This window comes from Quercus robur, chromosome 4 (assembly GCF_932294415.1).
Source record: "Quercus robur chromosome 4, dhQueRobu3.1, whole genome shotgun sequence".
Classification (NCBI taxonomy): Eukaryota; Viridiplantae; Streptophyta; class Magnoliopsida; order Fagales; family Fagaceae; genus Quercus; species Quercus robur.
In genome coordinates, this window is record NC_065537.1 from 68,727,629 (window position 1) to 68,749,760 (window position 22,132).

The 22,132-nt window shown below is 33.2% G+C and overlaps 2 protein-coding genes across 44 annotated transcripts in view; one reads left to right on the plus strand and one right to left on the minus strand.

Moving 5' to 3' along the window:
• The first annotated feature begins 274 nt into the window (after nucleotides 1-274).
• LOC126724199 (putative disease resistance protein RGA4) overlaps nucleotides 275-22,132 on the plus strand; it is a 142,698-nt gene continuing 120,840 nt past the window's right edge. Inside the window, exons 1-16 of one of the 43 annotated variants that reach the window (XR_007654761.1) lie at nucleotides 275-3,252; nucleotides 3,880-4,118; nucleotides 4,204-4,321; nucleotides 4,446-4,528; nucleotides 4,698-4,781; nucleotides 4,894-4,969; nucleotides 5,095-5,288; nucleotides 5,984-7,620; nucleotides 7,760-7,836; nucleotides 7,960-8,021; nucleotides 8,115-8,194; nucleotides 8,443-8,560; nucleotides 14,723-14,817; nucleotides 15,824-15,886; nucleotides 15,978-16,053; nucleotides 16,225-16,730. Coding sequence is in view for 3 of the 43 variants with exons in the window: in XM_050428630.1 (XP_050284587.1) it covers nucleotides 409-3,225 (2,817 nt within the window). In the remaining 40 variants the exon portion in view is untranslated. Of the gene's footprint in view, nucleotides 3,253-3,533; nucleotides 3,848-3,879; nucleotides 4,119-4,203; nucleotides 4,322-4,445; nucleotides 4,529-4,697; nucleotides 4,782-4,893; nucleotides 4,970-5,094; nucleotides 5,289-5,983; nucleotides 7,621-7,759; nucleotides 7,837-7,959; nucleotides 8,022-8,114; nucleotides 8,195-8,442; nucleotides 8,561-9,703; nucleotides 9,884-9,986; nucleotides 10,087-10,167; nucleotides 10,231-10,990; nucleotides 11,831-12,015; nucleotides 12,245-13,630; nucleotides 13,906-14,029; nucleotides 14,303-14,487; nucleotides 14,607-14,722; nucleotides 14,818-15,823; nucleotides 15,887-15,977; nucleotides 16,054-16,224; nucleotides 16,731-22,132 lie in introns of those variants that run through there. The other 42 variants (XR_007654759.1, XR_007654762.1, XR_007654769.1 and 39 more) reach the window with 42 other exon arrangements.
• On the minus strand, nucleotides 11,274-11,755 carry LOC126722462 (uncharacterized). Its single transcript, XM_050425621.1, has 2 exons — nucleotides 11,396-11,755; nucleotides 11,274-11,309 (listed from the first exon to the last, which is right to left on the minus strand). The coding sequence occupies exons 1-2, from the start codon at nucleotides 11,753-11,755 to the stop codon at nucleotides 11,274-11,276; spliced, it is 396 nt and encodes a 131-aa protein (XP_050281578.1).

Here is a 22,132-nt window from a genome sequence, read left to right on the forward strand (position 1 = left end):
TTGATAATAAGCTTAAGTTTGAGCTGCACTCAACAGCTTGATTCATTTCTAATAAAAAGAAAAATAGCTCTATTCATTTAAATGATAAAGGTTTTAATTTCCCATAAAATAAATTTTTTATAAAAGTTTTAACTACAATTATGCTTTTGGAATTTAGAAATGTTGTTTCACACTATAATTCTAACTGCGCTGACAGGGCACCATGAAACAAAAAAGAGAAAAAGGTTGAAAAAGCAGTCTAAAGTTTTAGAATAAAAACAACATTTTGTTTGGGCATAATTATTGAGACTAGCTGTTCCGCACTTGTTGATGCTACCACCGTTTTAAGCAAGACATTACCACAGCTATCTCTTATCACTTTCATCACTACACAAACCCATCTACAATTCCTGAAAGAAAGAAAAAACTATGGCGGAAGGAGCTTTGTTCGATCTTGCAGGGAACGTCCTTCAACTGCTGGGCTCTATCATTGTTGAAGAGGTCAAACTGGCCTCTAGTGTTGAAACTGAGATTGAAAATCTAACCGACACAGTCTCCACTATCCGCGCTGTGCTTCTGGATGCAGAAATGCAGAGTTCTCATAACCATCAGATCAAAGTCTGGCTCAGTAGGCTCAAAGATGTACTCCATGATGCTGATGATTTGCTGGATGATTTCTCCACCGAAGTTATGCGCCGCAAAGTGATGACAAAGAAGGTACGCCTTTTCTCTTCAAGTTTAAATCCGCTTGCTTTTAGTCCTAAGATGGGTCATGAAATAAAGGCAATTAGGGAGAAACTAAATGCCATTGCAAAAGATAAGGAGGCTTTTCACTTTAGTCAAAGCTTGGTTGAGCCACGAGTCATGACTAGGGGGGACAGAGAAACTTATTCTTTTGTACTCGAAGATGAAGTTATTGGGAGAGAGGATGATAAGAAAGAGATTATGGAACGTCTTTTTGATGACAATGTTGTAGCGAATATTTCTATCATTCCAATTGTTGGTTTCGGAGGATTGGGCAAGACGACACTGGCTCAATTGGTATACAATGATAAAAATGTCCAGACAGAATTTGAGATAAAACTTTGGGTTTGTATCTCTGATGTCTTTGATGTACAGCGGATTGTTAAAGAAATTTTAGAACATTTGACAAAAAGGACGCATGAAGGAAGCATTGAGATGTTGCAAACTCAGCTTCGAGAAGAGCTTAATGGAAAAAAATACTTGATTGTCTTGGATGATTTGTGGAACGAGGAGAGTAATAAATGGCTTCTCTTGAGAAATTTGTTAATGGGTGGTGCAAGGGGAAGTAGGATAATAGTGACCACACGCTCAGAAAGTGTAGCGAGGATACTAGGGGCAACTTCATGGCATGCTCTAAGAGGCCTACCTGAAGAAAAGGCTTGGAGTTTGTTTGTGAAAGTAGCATTTGAAAATGGTCAACTGCCAAAGAATGAAGCCTTTGAAAGTTTGGGTAGGGAGATTATGCGGAAGTGTGGTGGGGTACCTCTAGCCATAAGGACGATAGCAAGCTTGCTATGCACCAAAGCTACAGAAAATGAGTGGCGATCCTTCAAAGATTATGAACTCTCAAAAATAACTCAAGAAGAAGAAAATGTTATTTTATCAACACTTAAGTTGAGTTATAATCATCTACCATCGTACTTAAAGCAATGCTTTGCTTATTGTAGATTGTTTCCAAAAGATTACAAGGTTGATGTAGCAACATTGATTAATCTTTGGGCAGCACAAGGTTTTATTAAGTTATCAGATTCAAAGCAACGTGTTGAGGATGTCGGGCGAGACTACTTTATGGTATTACTTCGGAGATGTTTTTTTCAAGATGTAGAAAAAGATGAATACAACATTATATCATATTGCAAAATGCATGATCTCATGCATGATCTTGCAGCTCTTGTGGCTGGGATGGAGAGTACCATGCTAACTTCGAGTGGGGAGTTTAATGGTAAAAAAGTTCGTCATGTATCATTTGATCTTGAAGATTCCTCAAGGAAACTTTCAATTTTCAAGGTTAAAGGAATGAAGATACGAACAATTCTTATAGCTAGTGTAGGGGGGAAATTGAGGAACTTAACTTGCAATGCACTTGTTTCAAATCTCAATTATTTACGGACATTAGATTTAAGTGAATTAAATCTACTTGTAGTGTCACATTCAATTGGAGAATTAAAACATTTAAGATATCTTGATCTTTCTATAAATTATAATATTAAATTTCTCCCTAATTCCATTACAAAGCTGCTAAATCTACGGACGCTGAAACTCTATTCTTGCCTTTCACTTAAAGAGTTACCGCGGGGCCTTAAGAAGTTGGTCAATCTTAGGCATTTAGACGTTAGTAGGTGTGTCAATTTGACGCATATGCCCCTTGGACTTGGGCATCTTACTTCTCTTGAGATACTAACGAGGTTCGTCGTGAGGCAAGGGGGTTCCAAGGCCTGCTCGTATGGTTGGTATAAGAAAAAACAGGCTGAGTCTGGTGGTGGGCTAAGTGAATTGAAGGAGCTGAGCAATTTGGGAGGAAGTCTACTCATTCAAAATTTGGGACATGGAGAAGATGACATGGTGGAATGTAAAGCCACAAATATGAAGCAGAAACAACATCTTCAAGAGCTGCTATTATATTGGAATGAAGAGTGGGATGATGGAGAAACTGAATGTTATGATGACATGTCACTGGAAGGGCTCCAGCCACATCCAAATCTTAAAGCGTTGGGATTGTGGAATTATATGGGTGTGAGAATTCCAAGTTGGGTCTCTTCTCTCACTAATCTTGTTAAATTTGAATTATGGTTTAATGAAAGATTGCAGCACCTCCCACCGTTAAATCAACTCCCTTTTCTCAAGGTTGTCTCTATTTATGAAATGTTTGCACTTGAATACATTTCAGATGAAGACAGTGTTAGTAACGTGTTGGGTGCTTCCTCTTCTTCTTCTTCTTCTTCTTCTTCAAAAACACCATTCTTCCCATCCTTATCTTCTCTTAGAATAGAGGGATGCCCAAAACTGAAGGGATGGTGGAGGAATTCAGATGATGATGATAATAATGAGCCACACCATCTCTTACTTCCATCATTTCCTCCTTCTCTTTCGGAATTAAGAATCGTCCATTGCCCTATCCTGACTTCCATACCCCTGATTCCCCCCTCTCTGAAAAATCCACTTATTGGTGGTTGTCCCCTCTTACGGCTACACGAAGGAAACAGTGAAGATTGTCCCAAATAATCCAACAAGAAAAAACAATTTATTCAGGTATGCATCTATCTTTTATAATCCCAAATTCAAATTCAACTACTAGTTTTTTTAGGGTTTTTATATTTTGAACAACTTCTAAAACTATTCAACTTCATTCTTTTCATTCTTTTTTCTTTTTTCTTGTCTATAAACTGTTAATTGAACAAGAAAAATTAGGATAATGTAATCCATCCCTTTTTAAAAAAAAATATTTCTTTTAATTCTAATAATTTATATCTTTGTACCTAAGAGCATGTTGATAATATGATGTGTGTATGGTTGCTGCTTAATTATTGCAGAGTCCGAGTTAGAATCGGAGTGGGTTTGTTCACAAAGTTATTTGAACAAGAAAAACTAGGATAATGTAATCCATCCCTTTTTTCTTTCTTTCTTTTAATTCATATCTTTGTACCTAAGTGCATGGTTGCTTCTTAATTATTGCAGAATCTGACTACTAGAGAAGGGTCTAATCTGTTTAGTCGTGTACAATTCATTGTTAGATTGGATTGAATATTTTATTATATATATTACTGCCAATAAAAATTACTGATTAATTTTTTAATTACTTGAATACTAACTAAGACTTGAAGATCCCTCATTTTTCTTACTCTCCCCCCCCTCCCCCCCCCTTTTTTTGAATAATAGGTTGTTAATTACAGAGCTACACTCAAGTTTAAGAACATTTGGTTTTTCAAATGCTTCTTATTTTGTCACTTTCTCTGCCTCCTAAAGCCATAGTCCTTGCTGCATTTGGTTGTGAAGTCCCTGTAAACTTGAGGCTGCAGAACATCTGTTGTTTTTTAATCAGTGGAGTCCAAACGAACATGAGTAGGAGAGAATATTGGATAGAAGTTGGAATCTGATGGCATCTTTAACCACTTCAGGTATTTGACTTTTAATGAAGAAACCAACACCAATATTCTTGTTTTGATATATCTTGGAGAACTTATCAGGCATTGGACTTTTCAGTTTTCATGCAGAACTTAAAATGCAGACCTTTTTCCAAAACTTTCAGGCCTTGCAATTGTGCTGCGTGTCCCAGAATTGCAAGTGGATTGTTGGAATCTGCTGAAAACAATTGATTCAGGTATGTGTCTATCTTTTAATTCCAATTTTTCATGGACAATCATATACAGACGTCCTTCTTCTTGATGAAATTTGAGGTTTATCATATCTTGGAGAACTTCTTAGTCATTTGATTTCTGATGCAGAACCGAGGCAAAGAACAAGCTTGGGTGCAAAATTTGGACCCTATTCAAAAACTGCAATTGTACGACTGGTCAATAACTCAGTGGTAATCATTTGTTTCCCTTTTTTCCCACCAAAACATCAATAAGATGCATGATTTCTTCAATTTATTAGGAGAATAAAAAAGGACAACTGTTCTATCATTTATTCTTTTATCATAATGATTTATATCTTTTCATCTAAACTTGTATATGGTTGCTTGTTCATAATTGCAGAATCATAGCAAATTTTTTAGAACTTGGGAGCACTTCACCAGGCAGCTAGCATGGCTGGAATTAGCTTACTAAACCAGTATTTTGGTTGTTAATTTTTTTTTTTTTTTTTTTTTTTTTTGGGTATAAAAGTTTCTAGCATATATTTGCTTACTAATACTTTATTTGCTTCCTCACATGTTGAATCGCTGATGTGAAGACTGACTTTGAAGTCAGAGAAGAATGAGAGAATGACTGAATGAGTCTAATTTGTTCATTCACGCACAAATTCAAAGGTGATTGAATTTTTATCTGTTACTCAATTGAAAATTACTGATTAAGGTTTTTCTTTTTGCTTGAATACCAATTAAGATTAGAGGATGCTCTTATTTTTCTTACCGTGTCCATTTTTATATAATAGGTTGTTCTGCTCAAAACGAAACCCAAATTTAAGAACATTTGGTTTTTCCATTGGTTGGTAATTTGGAACTTTTTCTCTCTGCTAAAGCCATGGCCCTTTCTTCTTGAATTTTGACAATTGAGACAGAATTCAAGAACCTGCCCTGTTCAAAACTTTCTGGCCCTGAAATCCTGTAATAAGTAGTGGACTCAATGGTAATCATCTTCTCTCTTTTTTTAAAAATTTAGGGAAATCTCATTCTGTTTTATTTCCTATCTGTATGTTCAAAGGCCTGCTGTTGCGCAGAACAGATAGAGTTTATATCTTTGTACCTACAATTGACTCAATGGTGATGTACTTGGTTGCTTCGCTGACAATTGCAGAAATAGAGAAACTTTTACCACTTGAGGGGAGTGTCTACCGTGCCATCTAACAATGCAGGAATTATCTTATTAAATGGATTCTGTTTGGCCAATTATTTTCTTTATATATATGCTTAAAACAAGATATTATGTAGACTAGAAATTGACTTGCACAATGTCATTGGGTAATTGGTAAACAACTAATGAATTATGTAATTTATGGGTTGAGTCAATAAAGCTGAATAGTTTGTTCATTTTTCAAATGTTTCTGGAGAATTCATTTAAGTCAAAATTATAAAATGAGATAGAGTCTAGTTGGTTTATTTAGTCTAGTGTGTCTGGACATGCACAAATCTAATGGTAAATTATCTAACAGATTTCAAAATACCCTCGTTTTTTTTACTTCCTTATGTATTGTTCTATGGTGGGTTATTAATGCTCAAAGCAGCATCCAAACTTAGGAACTTTTCATTTTCTTTGAGGTTGGTGTTTTGTCTACTTGTCTACCTCCTAAAGCCCCTTTGGTTCTTTTAATTTTTGTTGTGCAGACTCTTTTTGAATATTGGGCAACATTGCGCATGTTCTTTTCATTAATCAATCCAAAGAAGAGGAGACCAACGTGCAGGGCCCCCACATGAGTATGGGGGAAAGTATACATGGAACTTTTAAGCCATAGAGAGGTAGAACAAGTAAGGATGGTTGAGACATGACTGGTAAGAGAAGCAGTTTGATTAAATATCCCAAAGATGGAGTAATTCACTGCAAAGCAATGCAGAGGTAAGGAGTAATTCTAGCCTTTGAACTATTCTTAACTTATCAGATGAAAAATTTTCTTGTAGATCATTTAGAATGGTGAATTAAATACATTGTGCCACACATTTAATAAATTAATGGTTTAATTGGCCGGTTCTGTATGTTTTTGGGGTTTTTAAATATTTAAGGGTTATTATGTAGTAGTAATCTCACCAAGGGAGGGGTAGCTTGATACAGTCCCACTCTTTAGAACTTACCTTGAAGTATACTCTTTTATAATACTAAAGACATGCGTTTTCTTACAAAAATGAGTGGAAGTTGTTTCTAATTTTTTATACTTTTTTTTTTAAGATGTTGCTGTTTGAATATTTAAAGATCCATATTGTGTGTGCAATTATGCATTTTAGACTAGTTCTGTATGTCAACCTTTTTTGTGATCTGAATGCTAAAATTAAGGACCACTAAATAATTAATCAATTCAAAGGAAAGGTACTAGTGCCATGAGATTAACATCTTTTTACTGAAGAAATATACATATGATTCTGTAGTATACTAATTAAGCTGCACCCTTCACAAATTATCAAATGTAATTTTGTTCCTTTTTTTCCCCTCTCTTTATTTATCTCTTTAAGGGTATTTTTTTTAAAATATAATAAAATTCTAACTACGTCATTTCATTTGTAGAATGAATTGCGACATAAACTATAAGGCTCAAGTATTGATACTATTCTTCATATGCATACTAAAATCCTTTACCAAGGCAGTGATATATATTCCATTTCATGTCTGGATTCCACTCTCTTCTATTGTACTTTTATTCTGCATCTGATATCTCCATGCCTTTTCATTTTCTTCTTTTCTACAGAATTGTATCTCATACTTAGTTGATAGGTGTTTGCATTTCGTTTCCATATTATGCAATATATAGACCAAGTGATGTCTGGCACTTCTTGACCTTGAGTTACAATTGTTCAAGGGGGTGAATCCTGAATAAAATGCTCAGAGAAATAGCTTGGAGCTATTATCCATGTTAGCTATCCTTAATATTTTACTGAAAAACGGTCACTAATTTTCACCTTGTATGTAGTCCTTGAGAAGATTTCACAGAATAACTCTTTTTTTTTTCTTCTCAATTTTATTTTCTATAGCTTAGTGTGCATCAAAAGCACCAGTATGCTTTAGAGTTTAAAGTCGCAAAATTCTAGGGATAACTTAACTTTATGCTTCATTTAATTGGCAAGAAAGATCAAGAACAGCAAAAATCACGTGGAAATTTAATTATTTTGCACAAATCATGTGGAAATTTTGTATTTCTAAAATGTGTGAGGAATACTTTGCCAATTTCTCTTTCTCAAATAATGGATCAAAAGATTGCTGGTGCCCCAAATATTCTAACCAAGTCTAGAAGGATCTCACCCCATTAGCTGCACAGGTTCTTAAATCCTTCGACCTCTACCTCATATATTTATTGAACCACATCTTGATCAGTTGTGCTCTCTTTAAGTTGTTCTCTTTCAAGAGCACCATTTTATTGAATTTCTATTTTTTTTTTTTTTTTGGTATATAAACAGAGGGGTGTAGCATTGAAACCAAAAGGATTTTCAAAGATGGTTCTACACAAATCAAGCATCAACTTTCAATAGATTGAGTAATGCGCCTCTCACTTTCTTAATTTAGTTTCATATTTATGATAATTTTTGTAACAAACAGTTTTGCCTTCTCAAAACTTTTCTTGCAGAATTATTTTTGTAACAATAATATTTTTTAACAGGTGAATTCTTAATTTTGTTGTTTTCTCTTTTTTTGCTGTCTGGAGCTCATTGTTGTGTACAAGTAGGCGACTAATCCCATTTAATCTTACATTTAAAAGAATGAGCGTGGAACACAATCTGCAAAAGTCTTAAAAGTTATATATTTGTTTTTCAGTTGTCAATTTCAAGTGCAGGGCAAATTTATGCTTGCTCCATTGATGACTTTTGAGACTTCCACAACAAAGAACCTCTTCCGTAAGTGCTGTTATCTCTACATTAGCATCATTTTGCTCATCCTTGAAGTAGTCTTTCAATTCTTCTTAAGGTTGATAAGGATGGTACAATATTCCAAGCCATGGGTAATTGCATATATGAGAGTCACAATCACTTACATTAACCAAAAACTTTTGTACGTATGCAATGGATTGCCTTTTGTGCAGATGCTAGGTGTATGTTTCATGTTCTAGGATTAGTTCCGCAATAATATTCGTTCTGTTTTGCAGTGTGGATGGAGGTCACTGTGTCGTATTTGAAGTAACTGTGAAATGTGAAGATGATCCATATCTGTGTATTTTAGAGAAAAGGGAAAGGGAGCATTTTCCATAAGGGACTATAATTAGGGTGAGAAAGATTATGTCCCTTGATGACTTCCATTTAGATGAAATTCCTTGTTTTCTTACCTGAATTTTCCTATTAATTTTGTTCTTATTGGACAATCTTGGGATGTCCCTCATAGGTGATAAAGCCGCTTGATGAAGTTGTTCATCATGGAAGATATGGCGACCAGAGCTTTGTCGAACCATATGCTCACAAGCAATTTTTCAGAAGGTATGTGAACATGCATTTGGATTAAAATAAAAGCTAGTATGGTACTTTCATATTCCTCACAACAGTTGAAATTAAATTCAACTGTAAGAAACAGAACTTTGGAAGAGCTCAACTTCCCTCCCCTGCCCCTTGCTGGTGGGGGTTTTGTTGTTGAGAATTCTTATGTTCTAGGGTCATATGAATTTTTCCCTGTATTTAGTCGGATGTTATGCCCTTCCTAGATTTTAGATTCTTACCACTTGAAGTATGAGTGAATGCCTTCAAAATTTTTGAAGGGTAGGTTGTCCATTGTCTCATATATGGTTTTAACTACTTGACTGAAGGTCAACTTTGTGTATAGTTTTCACAATTTATTTTTTACATTTTTTTTTGGCCCTAGACCTTGATATTCACAAATTTTACACATTTTAAATCTTGATATAATCCATGATAATTATTCTGGTAAAGTTCTCCTTGCTACTGCTAGCTAGGCTTGTAGTATTTTTAAATCACAGATACTTTGTCTTTAGAGCAAAATTTACTCTTTTTTAATATTGATTTTCAGATTCAAGTAGTTCTGTTTCATACTTCCTTGAAGAAGGCAGGAAAAAAAAAATTCATAAATGCAATGCTGAAATGTGTATTTCTGCTTCCTCTTCTTCTTCTTCTTCTTCTTCAAAAACACCATCATTCTTCCCATCCTTATCTTCTCTTGAAATAAGATATTGCCCAAAACTGAAGGGATGGTGGAGAAATGAGCCACACCATCTCTTACTTCCATCATTTCCTCCTTCTCTTTCGAATTTACAGATTTACCAATGCCCTAACCTGACTTCCATGCCCGATCTCCCCTCTTTGAAAAATCAAATTATTCGTGGTTGTCCCCTCTTACGGCTACACGAAGGAAACAGTGAAGATTGTCCCAAATAATCCAACAAGAAAAAACCATTTATTCAGGTATGCATCTATCTTTTATAATCCCAAATTCAAATTCAACTACTGCTTTTTTTAGGGGTTTTATATTTTGAACAACTTCTAAAACTATTCAACTTCATTCTTTTCAATCTTTTTTTTCTTTTTCTTGTCTATAAACTGTTAATTGAACATGAAAAATTAGGATAATGTAATCCATCCCTTTTAAAAAAATATATATTTCTTTTAATTCTAATAATTTATATCTTTGTACCTAAGAGCATGTTGATAATATGATGTGTGTATGGTTGCTTCTTAATTATTGCAGAGTCTGAGTTAGAATCAAAGTTATTCTTAATTAGTTGCTTCTTAACTATGGTTTGTTCACGTAGTTATTTGAACAAGAAAAATTAGGATAATGTAATCCATCTCTTTTTTCTTTCTTTCTTTTAATTCTAATGATTCATATCTTTGTACCTAAGTGCATGGTTGCTTCTTAATTGTTGCAGAATCTAATTTAGAATCGGAGTTGGTTTGTTCACTTCCAGAGGGGGAATTAGCTTGTTTTTCAAGTATTTCATTGGTTCACTCAACCCTTTTTTTTTGGTCATTTGAACTATTGATCTATAAAAAATAACTAATGGTTTAATTACTGTTTTTGATTGGATAATCGCTGAATGAATTCTCTCCTTTCTCAGAATTTTTTTTATTTTTTTATTTTGAAGACATCGTTTTAGTCAAAAGCAGAACAAAGATTGAGGTCTACCGATGTAGACATTCACAAATCTAGAGATAATATGTATCTAAGTTGTGCATTTGAACAAAACCTTTGGTGCTTTCAATTTTCTTTCTTCTTAATCATAACTTTTTTCTGTTTCCTAGTGATTTTTGGCTCTTCCTCTACCTCCAACAGTCCCTTACAGCCTTTCTTTAATCTCCAAGTATTTCAAAATGAAAAATCCTACACTTAAAAAAAAAAAAAAAAAAAAAAAAAATTCTTCAATGCATAGTTGTCCTGCAACCTGCTAGAAATGAAAAAGTCCTAATTTTTCAATGCATAGTTGCACGCTTCATGTATGTTATTTTTTGGTTCTTGTGCTAAAACAAACGATTCATAACACTTCCATCATGTGTAAATAATACTGTGTATCCAAGTACTAGAGAAGGGTCAAATCTATTTAGTTGTGTGCAATTCATTGTTAGATTGGATTGATTTTTTTATTATATATATTACTGCCAATAAAAATTACTAATTAATTTTTTTATTACTTGAATACTAAGACTTGAAGATCCCTCATTTTGCTTACTTCCCCCCCTTTTTTTGAATAATAGGTTGTTAATTACAGAGCTACACTCAAGTTTAAGAACTTTTGGATTTTCAAGTGCTTCTTATTTTGTCACTTTCTCTGCCTCCTGAAGCCATAGTCCTTGCTGCATTTGGTTGTGAAGTCCCTGTAAACTTGAGGCTGCAGAACACCTTTTTTTTTTTTTTAATCAGTGGGGTCCAAACAAACATGAGTAGGAGAGAATCTTTTCATCAATATTTGTTTGGTTGTATTTAGCATATAAATGAATCACATCACCAAAAAAAAAAAAAAAGGAGGAGAAGAGAGAATTACTTGGGGAGATGACATTTTTGGCAGTGGAATTTCTGTTGGAGAAAACCGGCTTGTAAAGAAGGTCTGCATTGGCATTGAGTTTTTGTTTCTTGAACAAATCCTCTGGCAACTCCGTCACAATCTTAGGCTCAAAATCACTTTCTTCCTCAACCTGCTGCTCTTCCACTTCCACAGGATCAAGGAATTGACTCCAATCGCTTCGTCTCTTGTTATTATGAACGTGATCGTCATGGACAATATCCTCTTCTTCTTCTTCTTCTTCTTGGAATTGTGGAAGTGGAAGTGGGGGTGGTTCGGTAATGGCGCAGGACATGTTGAAGGACTGGACGAAGCCGCGGAGGTCCTTGGCAACAAATCCCTGCACGAACACTTTGCAAACAGACTGCATTTGGTTGCACACCACGCACCTCCACTTGCTGATTTTCTTCTTCTTCTTCTGTTGCTGCTGCTTCACCTGAGACAAAATCTCAACTTCCATCAAATCACAATCAAATGAGATAGAGTCTAGCTGGTTTATTTAGTCTAGTGTGTCTGGACATGCACAAATCTAATGGTAAATTATCTAACAGATTTCAGAATACCCCTGTTTTTTTTACTTCCTTATGTATTGTTCTATGGTGGGTTATTATGCTCAAAGCAGCATAAACTTAGGAACTTTTCATTTTCTTTGAGGTTGGTGTTTTGTCTACTTGTCTACCTCCTATAGCCCCCTTGGTTCTTTTAATTTTTGTTGTGCAGACTCTGTTTGAATATTGGGCAACATTGCGCATGTTCTTTTCATTAATCAATGCAAAGAAGAGGAGACCAACATGCAGGGCCCCCACACTAGTATGGGGGATAGTGGACGTGGAACTTTTAAGCCATTGAGAGGTAGAATGAGTAAGGATGGTTGAGACATGATTGGTAAGAGAAGCAGTTTGATTAAATATCCCAAAGATGGAGTAATTCACTGCAAAGCAATGCAGAGGTAAGGAGTAATTCTAGCCTTCGAACTATTCTTAACTTATCATTTTTGTGCCAATAACCAAAACATTATATAGGAACCAATATGAAAATTTTTCTTGTAGATCATTTTGAATGGTGAATTAAATACATTGCCACACATTTGATAAATTAATGGTTTAATTGGCCGGTTCTATATGTTTTTGGGGTTTTTAAATATTTTAGGGTTATTATCTAGTACTAATCTCACCAAGGGAGAGGTAGCTTGATACAGCCCTACTAGTAGGACTTGCCCTGAAGTATACTCTTTTATAATACTAAAGACATGCGTTTTCTTACAAAAATGAGCGGAAGTTGTTTCTAATTTTTTTATATATTTTTTTTAAAGATGTTGCTGTTTGAATATTTAGAGATCCACACCGTGTGTGCAATTACGCATTTTAGACTAGTTCTGTATGTCAACCTTTTTTGTGATCTGAATGCTAAAATTAAGGACCACTAAATAATTAATCAATTCAAAGGAAGGGCACTAGTGCCATGAGATTAACATCTTTTTGCTGAAGAAATATACATATGATTCTGTAGTATACTAATTAAGCCACACCCTTCACAAATTATCAAATGTAATTTTGTTCCTTTTTTTCCCCTTTCTTTATTTATATCTTTAAAGGCCTTTTTAAAAAAATATTTGTAACGAAATTCTAACTACGTGATTTCATTTGTAGAATGAATTGCGACACTAAACTATAGGGCTCAAGTATTGATACTATTCATCATATGCATACTAAAATCCTTTACCAAGGCAGTGATATATATTCCATTTCATGACTGGATTGCACTCTCTTCTATTGTACTTTTATTCTGCATCTGATATCTCCATGTCCTTTTATTTTCTTCTTTTCTACAGAATTGTATCTCATACTTAGTTGACAGGTGTTTACATTTCGTTTCCTTATTATGCAATATATAGACCAAATGATGCCTGGCACTTCTTGACCTTGAGTTACAATTGTTCAAGGGGGTGAATCCTGAATAAAATGCTCAGGGAAATGGCATGGAGCTATTATCCATGTTAGCTATCCTTAATATTTTACTGAAAAACGGTCACTAATTTTCTCACCTTGTATGTAGTCCTTGAGAAGATTTCACAGAATAACTCCTTTTTTTTTCTCAATTTTATTTTCTATAGCTTAGTGTGCATCAAAAGCACCAGTATGCTTTAGAGTTTAAAGTCGCAAAATTCTAGGGATAATTTAACTTTATGCTTCATTCAATTGGCAAGAAAGATCAAGAACAAAAACAATCATGTGGAAATTTAATTATTTAGCACAAATCATGTGGAAATTTTGTATTTCTAAAATGTGTGATGAATACTTTGCCCATTTTTCTTTCTCAAATAATGGATCAAAAGATTGCTGGTGCCCCAAATATTCTAACCAGGTCCAGAAGGATCTCACCCCATTAGTTGCATAGGTTCTTAAATCCTTCGACCTCTACCTCATATATTTATTGAACCACATCTTGATCAGTTGTGCTCTCTTTAAGTTGTTCTCTTTCAAGAGCACTATTTTATTGAATTTCTAAATTATTTGTTTTTGTATATAAACAGAGGGGTGTGGCATTGAAACCAAAAGGATTTTCAAAGATGGTTCTACAAAAATCAAGCATCAACTTTCAATAGATTGAGTAATAGGCCTCTCACTTTCTTAATTTAGTTTCATATTTATGATCATTTTTGTAATAAACAGTTTTGTCTTCTCAAAACTTTTCTTGCAAAATTATTTTTGTAACAATAATATTTTTTTAACAGGTGAATTCTTAATTTTTTTTATAGTTTTTAACAGGTGAATTCTTAATTTTGTTGTTTTCTCTTTTTGTGCTGTCTGGAGCTCATTGTTGTGTACAAGTAGGTGACTAATCCCATTTAATCTTACATTTAAAAGAATGAGTGTGGAACACAATCTGCAAAAGTCTTAAAAGTTATATATTTGTTTTTCAGTTGTCAATTTCAAGTGCAGGGCAAATTCATGCTTGCTTTGTTGATGGCTTTTGAGACAGACTTCCACAACAAAGGACCTCTTTGGTAAGTGCTGTTATCTCTACATTAGCATCATTTTGCTCATCCTTGAAGTAGTCTTTCAATTCTTCTTAAGGTTGATTAGGATGGTACAATATTCCAAGCCATGGGCAATTGCATGTATGAGAGTCACAAACACTTACATTAACCTGAAACTTTTATACACATGCAATGGATTCCCTTTTGTGCAGATGCTAGGGTGGATGGAGGTCACTGTGTCGTATTTGAAGTGTGAAGTGAAGATGATCCATATCTGTGTATTTTAGAGAAAAGGGAAAGGGAGCATTTTTCATAAGGGACTAGAATTAGGGTGAGAAAGATTATGTCCCTCGATGACTTCCATTTAGATGAAATTCCTTGTTTTCTTACCTGAATTTTCCTATTAATTTTTGTTCTTATTGGACAATCTTGGGATCTACCTCATAGGTGATAAAGCTGCTTGGTGAAGTTGTTTGTCATGGAAGATATGGCAACTAGAGCTTTGTCAAACCATATGCTCTTTACAAGCAAGTTTTCAGAAGGTATGCGAACACACATTTGGGTTAAAATAAAAGCTGGTATGGTACTTTCATATTCCTCACAACAATTGAAATTAAATTCAACTGTAAGAAACAGAACTCTGGAAGAGCTCAACTTCCCTCCCCTGCCCCCTGCTGGTGGGGTTTATGTTGTTCATAATTCTTATGTTCTAGGGTCATATGAATTTTTCCCTGTATTTAGTCAGGATGTTATGCCGTTCCTAGATTTTAGATTCTTACCACTTGAAGTATGAGTGAATGCCTTCAAAATTTCTGAAGGGTAGGTTGTCCATTGTCTCATAAATGGTTTTAACTGCTTGACTGAAGGTCAACTTTGTGTACAGCTTTCGCAATTTTTTTTTTTTTTTTTTTGGCCCTAGACCTTGATATTCACAAATTTTACACATTTTAAATCTTGATATAATCCATGATAATTATTCTGGTAAAGTTCTCCTTGCTACTGCTAGCTAGGCTTGTAGTATTTTTAAATCACAGATACTTTGTCTTTAGTGCAAAATTTTCTCTTTTTTAATATTTATTTTCAGATTCAAGTAGTTATGTTTCACACTTCCTTGAAGAAGGCAGGAAAAAAAAAATTCATAAGTGCAATGCTGAAATGTGTATTTCTGCTTAACAACAATATCTATTGAGAAGAGGGAAAACACCATAATGCAATTCCGTCCTTTTACTTTCCTCTCTATCTACTCTACTACTCCCTTTGTTATATGATTTATGTTTAATAGTTCACTTCTTTTCCCTTCTCACTCCTGACGTTACTCATGAACTTTCCATTATTTTGTCTTGAGCAAGAGTTTTATCCTCTGCATATATGTTTACTGGAGTTGTTCACTTATTAGAATGGTTCTGTTTAACTGCAATTATTCTGGTCAGCATAGCCATAGATTATCTCATGCTTTTCTTATTGATTTATTTTTTTTCTTCCTTGTTGATGACTGCTGCATTATGTTTTGTTGTTAAGATGGTAATAGCTTCTATCCTTGTTTTGCAGCATATTTGCCTTAATTTCTTAAGGTGAGCCATTGTTTTGGGTTTAATAGAGAGGCAAATAGAGGTAAGCTGTAAGATTTTTTAGAAAAATGATGAAAGTGTATGGAAATTGGTCAATACATAACTTGATATTTTAGCTATTGTTTCCTCTACAGATGACAGTTCCTCTAAGAATGCAACCTGTCTCGTAACCCCTAATTTGTGAAACTTGAGTCTACATGTTTGTTTGTGGTAAATTTCTACATTCCTTTTTTTATTTTTAAGTATCTGAGATACTTATTAGATTTTTAAAAGTATCTTATCTCACATTCTGGGGTGAAAAGTTGCTTTCACACATAACCATGTGTAGTAGATATGTGAAGACTAACATATTTCTCTATCTCCTTTCTTATTGTTCCTTAGGATGTCAGCCATTATACGGCCGTGTAGTTCCCCATTGAAGGGTTGTCAAATGGTGACTATACAGCACTAAGCAAACAAAGTCTTGAATCTAGCTATCACAATGAATATGTTTAAAGATCACATAATGATGTGGAATGGTCATATTAGTCCCTTTGGAGAAGTATTAGTCACCTTCAACTGTTTTGTTAGAGAAATGAGGACAATTAAGTAGATCTAGTTAGTCCAACCGGAATGCTGAAATTGCAATTCTCAACTTGTTGATTAATATTGCCAAGTAGACGGTCAAGTATATGTATTTCACTTCAAAATTTTTAATTTGGGTGGCCAATTTTGTTGAGGTTTTGGTGGATCAACTTATTGGGTTCCTCTTGCAATTATAACTTGGGAGCTCTTTGTACTTTGTATGTATACCAATTAATGTTTGGAGGTTTTATTTATTTATTTTTCTTATGGGGATGAAAACTTTGGTAAGAAATTCTACATATCTAGAAACTTATTTGAATCTATGATGATCTCTCAATGATAACGATGATAATAGATTTAAACTGTTGAGCCAATTAATACCCATGGATTACCCCTAAATCATAACCTTTTCCTTCCTTTTTTTTTTTTTTTTTTTTTTTTGGAGGATCACTCATAACTTAAATTTTATATAATATTTGAAAAAGAACCTTATATTTCCTTAGAAAAATTCATACCATGCTAAAGTTGCAAATAAAATGGGATAGAAAGCGAGAATACCACTTGTTTACTTAAACAACTGAGAAATTCACAGCAAATTAGTATGGTTGGTCTCAGCAAATCACCACTCTTTCCGAGCCCACTCAAAGTGGGTTGGGCCTGTTTTTCAGTCACCCAGGTCCCAGGCTATTCTCAAGCTTAAGTTCATCAACAAAGGCTCTTTTCGTTAGTCACCGTGATCTTGCCATAACGGTAGGCTTCAACCATACACACTCTCTCTTTAACTGTGGAAATTTTGGCGGTAAATGAGAGAGCCAAAAAGTAAAGGAAAACCAAAGCTTCAAAGCTTCATGACCTATCAAATCTCGATTGGGTAATTCATGCATGTATGTGTATTGGCCATGATGATGATACGCATCCCCATGTAAAGCTGAGATTACATTGATTGTAAGGAAAAGCTCATTTGAACATCACATTGAAGTAGAAAAGCATTGATGAGCAGTTTTGATAATTTGAAAAGCAGGAAATCACGTAATAGTGAGAAAAAAACTCACATTGAAGATTGAAGCAGATGAGTAATTTGAAGGTGCTACTTAAATCGAGCATCGACCATATTCTGATAAAAAAGAAAAAATCGGACATGATGTTAATTTTATTCGTGGACATGTTATTATATCTAAAAAAAGAAAGTATTTGAAACCAAATCTAAATCCATGTAGATTTATAGATTCCAATTTTGCCATGGACACAATTTTTTCTACAACTTGTTGAAGTAGAAGGTTGTGATTGGTGGACAATTATTTTTACATGGACTCGTTACTAGTATTACTTTCGTTTCCACCACTCACATTGTGTCACTTCATTGAGTTGTGGAAAAAGTTGTGTTACTAAACTTATTAGTTAGATTTAATTAGATTCATATTAAATTAAAAAAAAAGATTCATATTATATTAAACACTAAAATCCAACCTATCAAAAAAAAAAAAACACTAAAATCCAAAATAATTTGATGAAAATGTCAAAATGATACTAGATCTATACTATTACAAAGAAAGTAGGTTTTAGTGGTCTCAATTCTCAAACCCTTCGTTGTATGAAAGAAATTGTTATTAAATAGTCGAAAACAAAATGATAACAAGTACAAAAAAAAAATGATAAAATTTAATACAGAGAATATGATGTTAATGGGTATGCATTTGGCATTATAGGAAGAAGTCCCTAATATCTATGTCCAATATTATCTTATTCAGTCAAATTCGTCACTTAATAATTAAAATTAAAGTATATAATTTTTTTAAATATATAAATTGATAGCTACAACAATAATGGGAGAGGGAATTCTAACTTTGATTCCTCTTACAAAGACGAGCATAGTATCACTGACAACTGTTAGTTGTCTTGTATATGATATTTTGAAAAGATCTTTTTCTTTTCAATATTTAATTTTATAATTAATAATCATATCATTTTTAAGTTTTTATTTTGGGTTAAAAAAAAAAATACCATTTTAAAGTTGCATACAAAAGAGGGATGGAAAGGATATATATTTGAGTGTAGTCATAAGACTCTTTTCTACTCACCGGTAGTGGTGGCATGTGCAAATCATGTGCTACTTTCTTTGATTGCAAAAATTAAAAAAAAGAAAAAAAAGAAAAAGAAAAGAAGAAGAAAGATCCTCCATTTAAATCATCATGACTTATTACAACACTTACTAATAAAAATAAATGTCAAAGGTAGCTAATCCCATTCATATAAAATTATGATTATAACCCAAAGGGTTGGGCTCTTGGTCTCAAAGTGCTTGTATTGGACTCTACTAGGTATGCTTCCTAGTTTGAGTCCTACTACCTGCACTTTGAAAAGAATTCCTAGGCCAGTGCTTTACCCCTTTTTGGGCCCACCCGACACGAAAAGTAATTAGTCTCTAGTTGAAAGTCTTGAGGAAACACTGTGGGAAACCAAAATAAATAAATAAATAAATAAAATTATGATTATAATTGAAAACTTAAACAATCTACGAAATCAACAAATGAATAATAAGAACTCCTCCAATCACTGCTTATCTATGTAACTAAAATTGATTCTTAGAACCTGTATATGACTTAAAGATACAATCTATTGTTCAAAAACTCCCAAGAGTGAATACAAAAGTCGTAATTTTCCTGCCGGGATAGCCAAGTTTTGCCAAGACATTAACACAAAGGTTGAATTTCTATAATGAATGATGTCAATCACTTCAAATGAGGCTCTTCATCAAATATCTACAACCATCTACAATGAAATTTATTTATTTATTTATTTATTTATTTATTGATACTTGCTTAAATTATTACATTTTATGCCTACTTTGTATTTTTGGCATAGTTTTTAACAAAATCCCTTTTCACGAAAGCCCTATTAATGACAATACACACTCACACAAAAAAAATAATAATAAAATACAATTTTCTTAAGTCTCAATAATGTGGCAACTGATTACTTGGTTCTAGTCCGCCATTTTCTTTCTTATCCTACCCAAGGAAGATGACTTATGGTCTATGTAAAACCGATATAAAAAAAATTAGAGTGAAGTACCAACAAATGGAGTGTTTATGAATAGGAGCGCAACTTTTGTTAAGGGCAATGGTAAGTTCTGTGGGGGCATACTTAAGTTTCGACTTCCTAAATGCAAAAATGAAAAATTTAAGAAAAGGAAGTTTCCCATTTAAGTTTCCAATTTCTCCATTGTAACATTAAAGGCGACAGGCAAAAGAACCACACAAAGTATTGGACCATAATTGCCTATAAAAGGCATTAATTAAAGGCATCAGGCAGCAGGAACACCCCTCTTCTAATTTGAAATGTTTTCTATTTATTTTTGTTTTTCTTTTAATTAATTTTCTATAGGTATTTTTTAATTTATATGATAACTAATAGACTATTTTATTTTATGTCACATTTAAAAAGGAAAATAAAATATTTTCTATTTTATCACTATTTTTAGAGAGATTCCAAACCGATAAAATGAAAACTAAGGTTGAAAAAAGAATAAACATGCACAAGTTTTAATTGAAAGAAGGGGGTGGGGGGGGGGGGGGACATTATTATCTAAAACACCTAAATTAATAAAAACCAGTAACAATATTTAACTTCAATCTTGAAAGATCTCTCTTATTCTACATCTTTCTGGGGTGAGCATGTGTGAGACAACTTGCTCCATAGAATTGCTAGAAAATATAAACAGTTTGTTATTGAGAAAACATAATAAGTAATAAATAATGAAGGAAACTCATGAATTTTTTTTTATGTAATTAACCATCAGAGTTATTCTATGCATGAAACATATATATATGTGTGTGTGTGTGTGTGTGTAGCATTTAACTTATAAGTCATCAGCATGAAGAATATTATTTATCTTTTTTTAAAAAAGTGATTGAAATCAAATCTAAATCATATAAATGTGTAGATTCCAACTTTGCGATGGATACAACTTTTTCCTCAACTCTTTCTACAGTTTATTGAAGTTGTAGATTGCAAGTATCAATTTTATTTCCATTATTTACAATCCACCACTTCAACAAATTGTGAAAATGTTTTGTAACTGAATTTATTAGTTAGGCACTAATATTCAAAATATTTTGTTGAAAAGATAAAATTTAAAATAGAGAATGTAGTGTTAGTGGGTGTATATGCATTTGGCATCATTGGAAGAAGTTTTAATAGCTATGTCCATTATTATCTTATGTAAAAATAAAATGGAATTTAACTCAAATTCTTCATGTATGATTTAAATTTTAAAGTATATAATTTACCTTTTTATTATTATTATTATAATTTTATAGTCATAACAATAGGTGAGGGAAAATTTGAACCTTGATTTCTCTTAGAACGCGTAACTCAATAATAATACTCTAGTCAAGATAAATAATAATTTGAAAATATCATTAATTTTTTAATTAATAATCATATCAAGTTGAAGTTACTTTAAAAAAAAAAAAAAAAAAAAAAAAAAAAAAAAAAAAAAAAACCCTCAAATAGCAGTTGGGTTCACAGCAAGAACAAAATGACACGAAAGTTACCAAACCCATTGGGCCCCACTGCTTTACACACAATAGTGAAGTGGGCCTGCTCTATTTCAGCACACTCACCTGGCCTTCTTCAACTTCAAGCCCAAACCCTAAAAAATACAAGAGGTCTTCCGTTAGTCACCATTTCTCTCCGTAATGGAGATAATTTTGGCGGTAAAATCCATGACGTGTCAGATCCCCATTGGGTAATTCAGTCTGTGTGATTTTGCCGCCCAAACATCCCCAATAGAAGAGAGAGAAAATAAGAAAGGAAAAAAAAAAATATAACTGAGCTGTACCTCTGGTTGTTTTTAGAAAAATTTTCAAATTTGATTTACTAGGTAAAAGAAAACCTAAGCTTCAAAGCTTCATGACGTGTCAAATCTCGATTGGGTAATTCATGCATGCATTTGTATTGGCCATGATGATGATACGCATCCCCATGTAAAGCTGAGATTACATTGATTGTAAGGAAAAGCTCATTTGAACATCACATTGAAGTAGAAAAGCACTGATGAGCAGTTTTGATAATTTGAAAAGTAGGAAATCAGGTAATAGTGAGAAAAAAACTCACATTGAAGATTGAAGCAGATGAGTAATTTGAAGGTGCTACTTAAATCGAGCATCGACCATATTCTGATACAAAAGAAAAAATCGGACATGATGTTAATTTTATTCGTGGACATGTTATTATATCTAAAAAAAAATGTATTTGAAACCAAATCTAAATTCATATAGATTTATAGATTCCAATTTTGCCATGGACACAATTTTTTCTACAACTTGTTGAAGTAGAAGGTTGTGATTGGTGGACAATTATTTTTACCTGGACTCGTTACTGGTATTAATTTTGTTTTCACCACTCACATTGTGTTACTTCATTGAGTTGTGGAAAAAGTTGTGTCACTAAACTTATTAGTTAGATTTAATTAGATTCATATTAAATTAAAAAAAAAAAAGATTCATATTATATTAAACACTAAAATCCAAAATAATTTGTTGAAAATGTCAAAATGATACTACATCTATACTATTACAAAGAAAGTAGGTTTTAGTGGTCTCAATTCTCAAACCCTTCGTTGTATGAAAAAATTATTAAATAGTCGAAAACAAAATGATATCAAGTACCAAAAAAAAAAAAAATGATAAAATTTAATACAGAGAATATGATGTTAATGGGT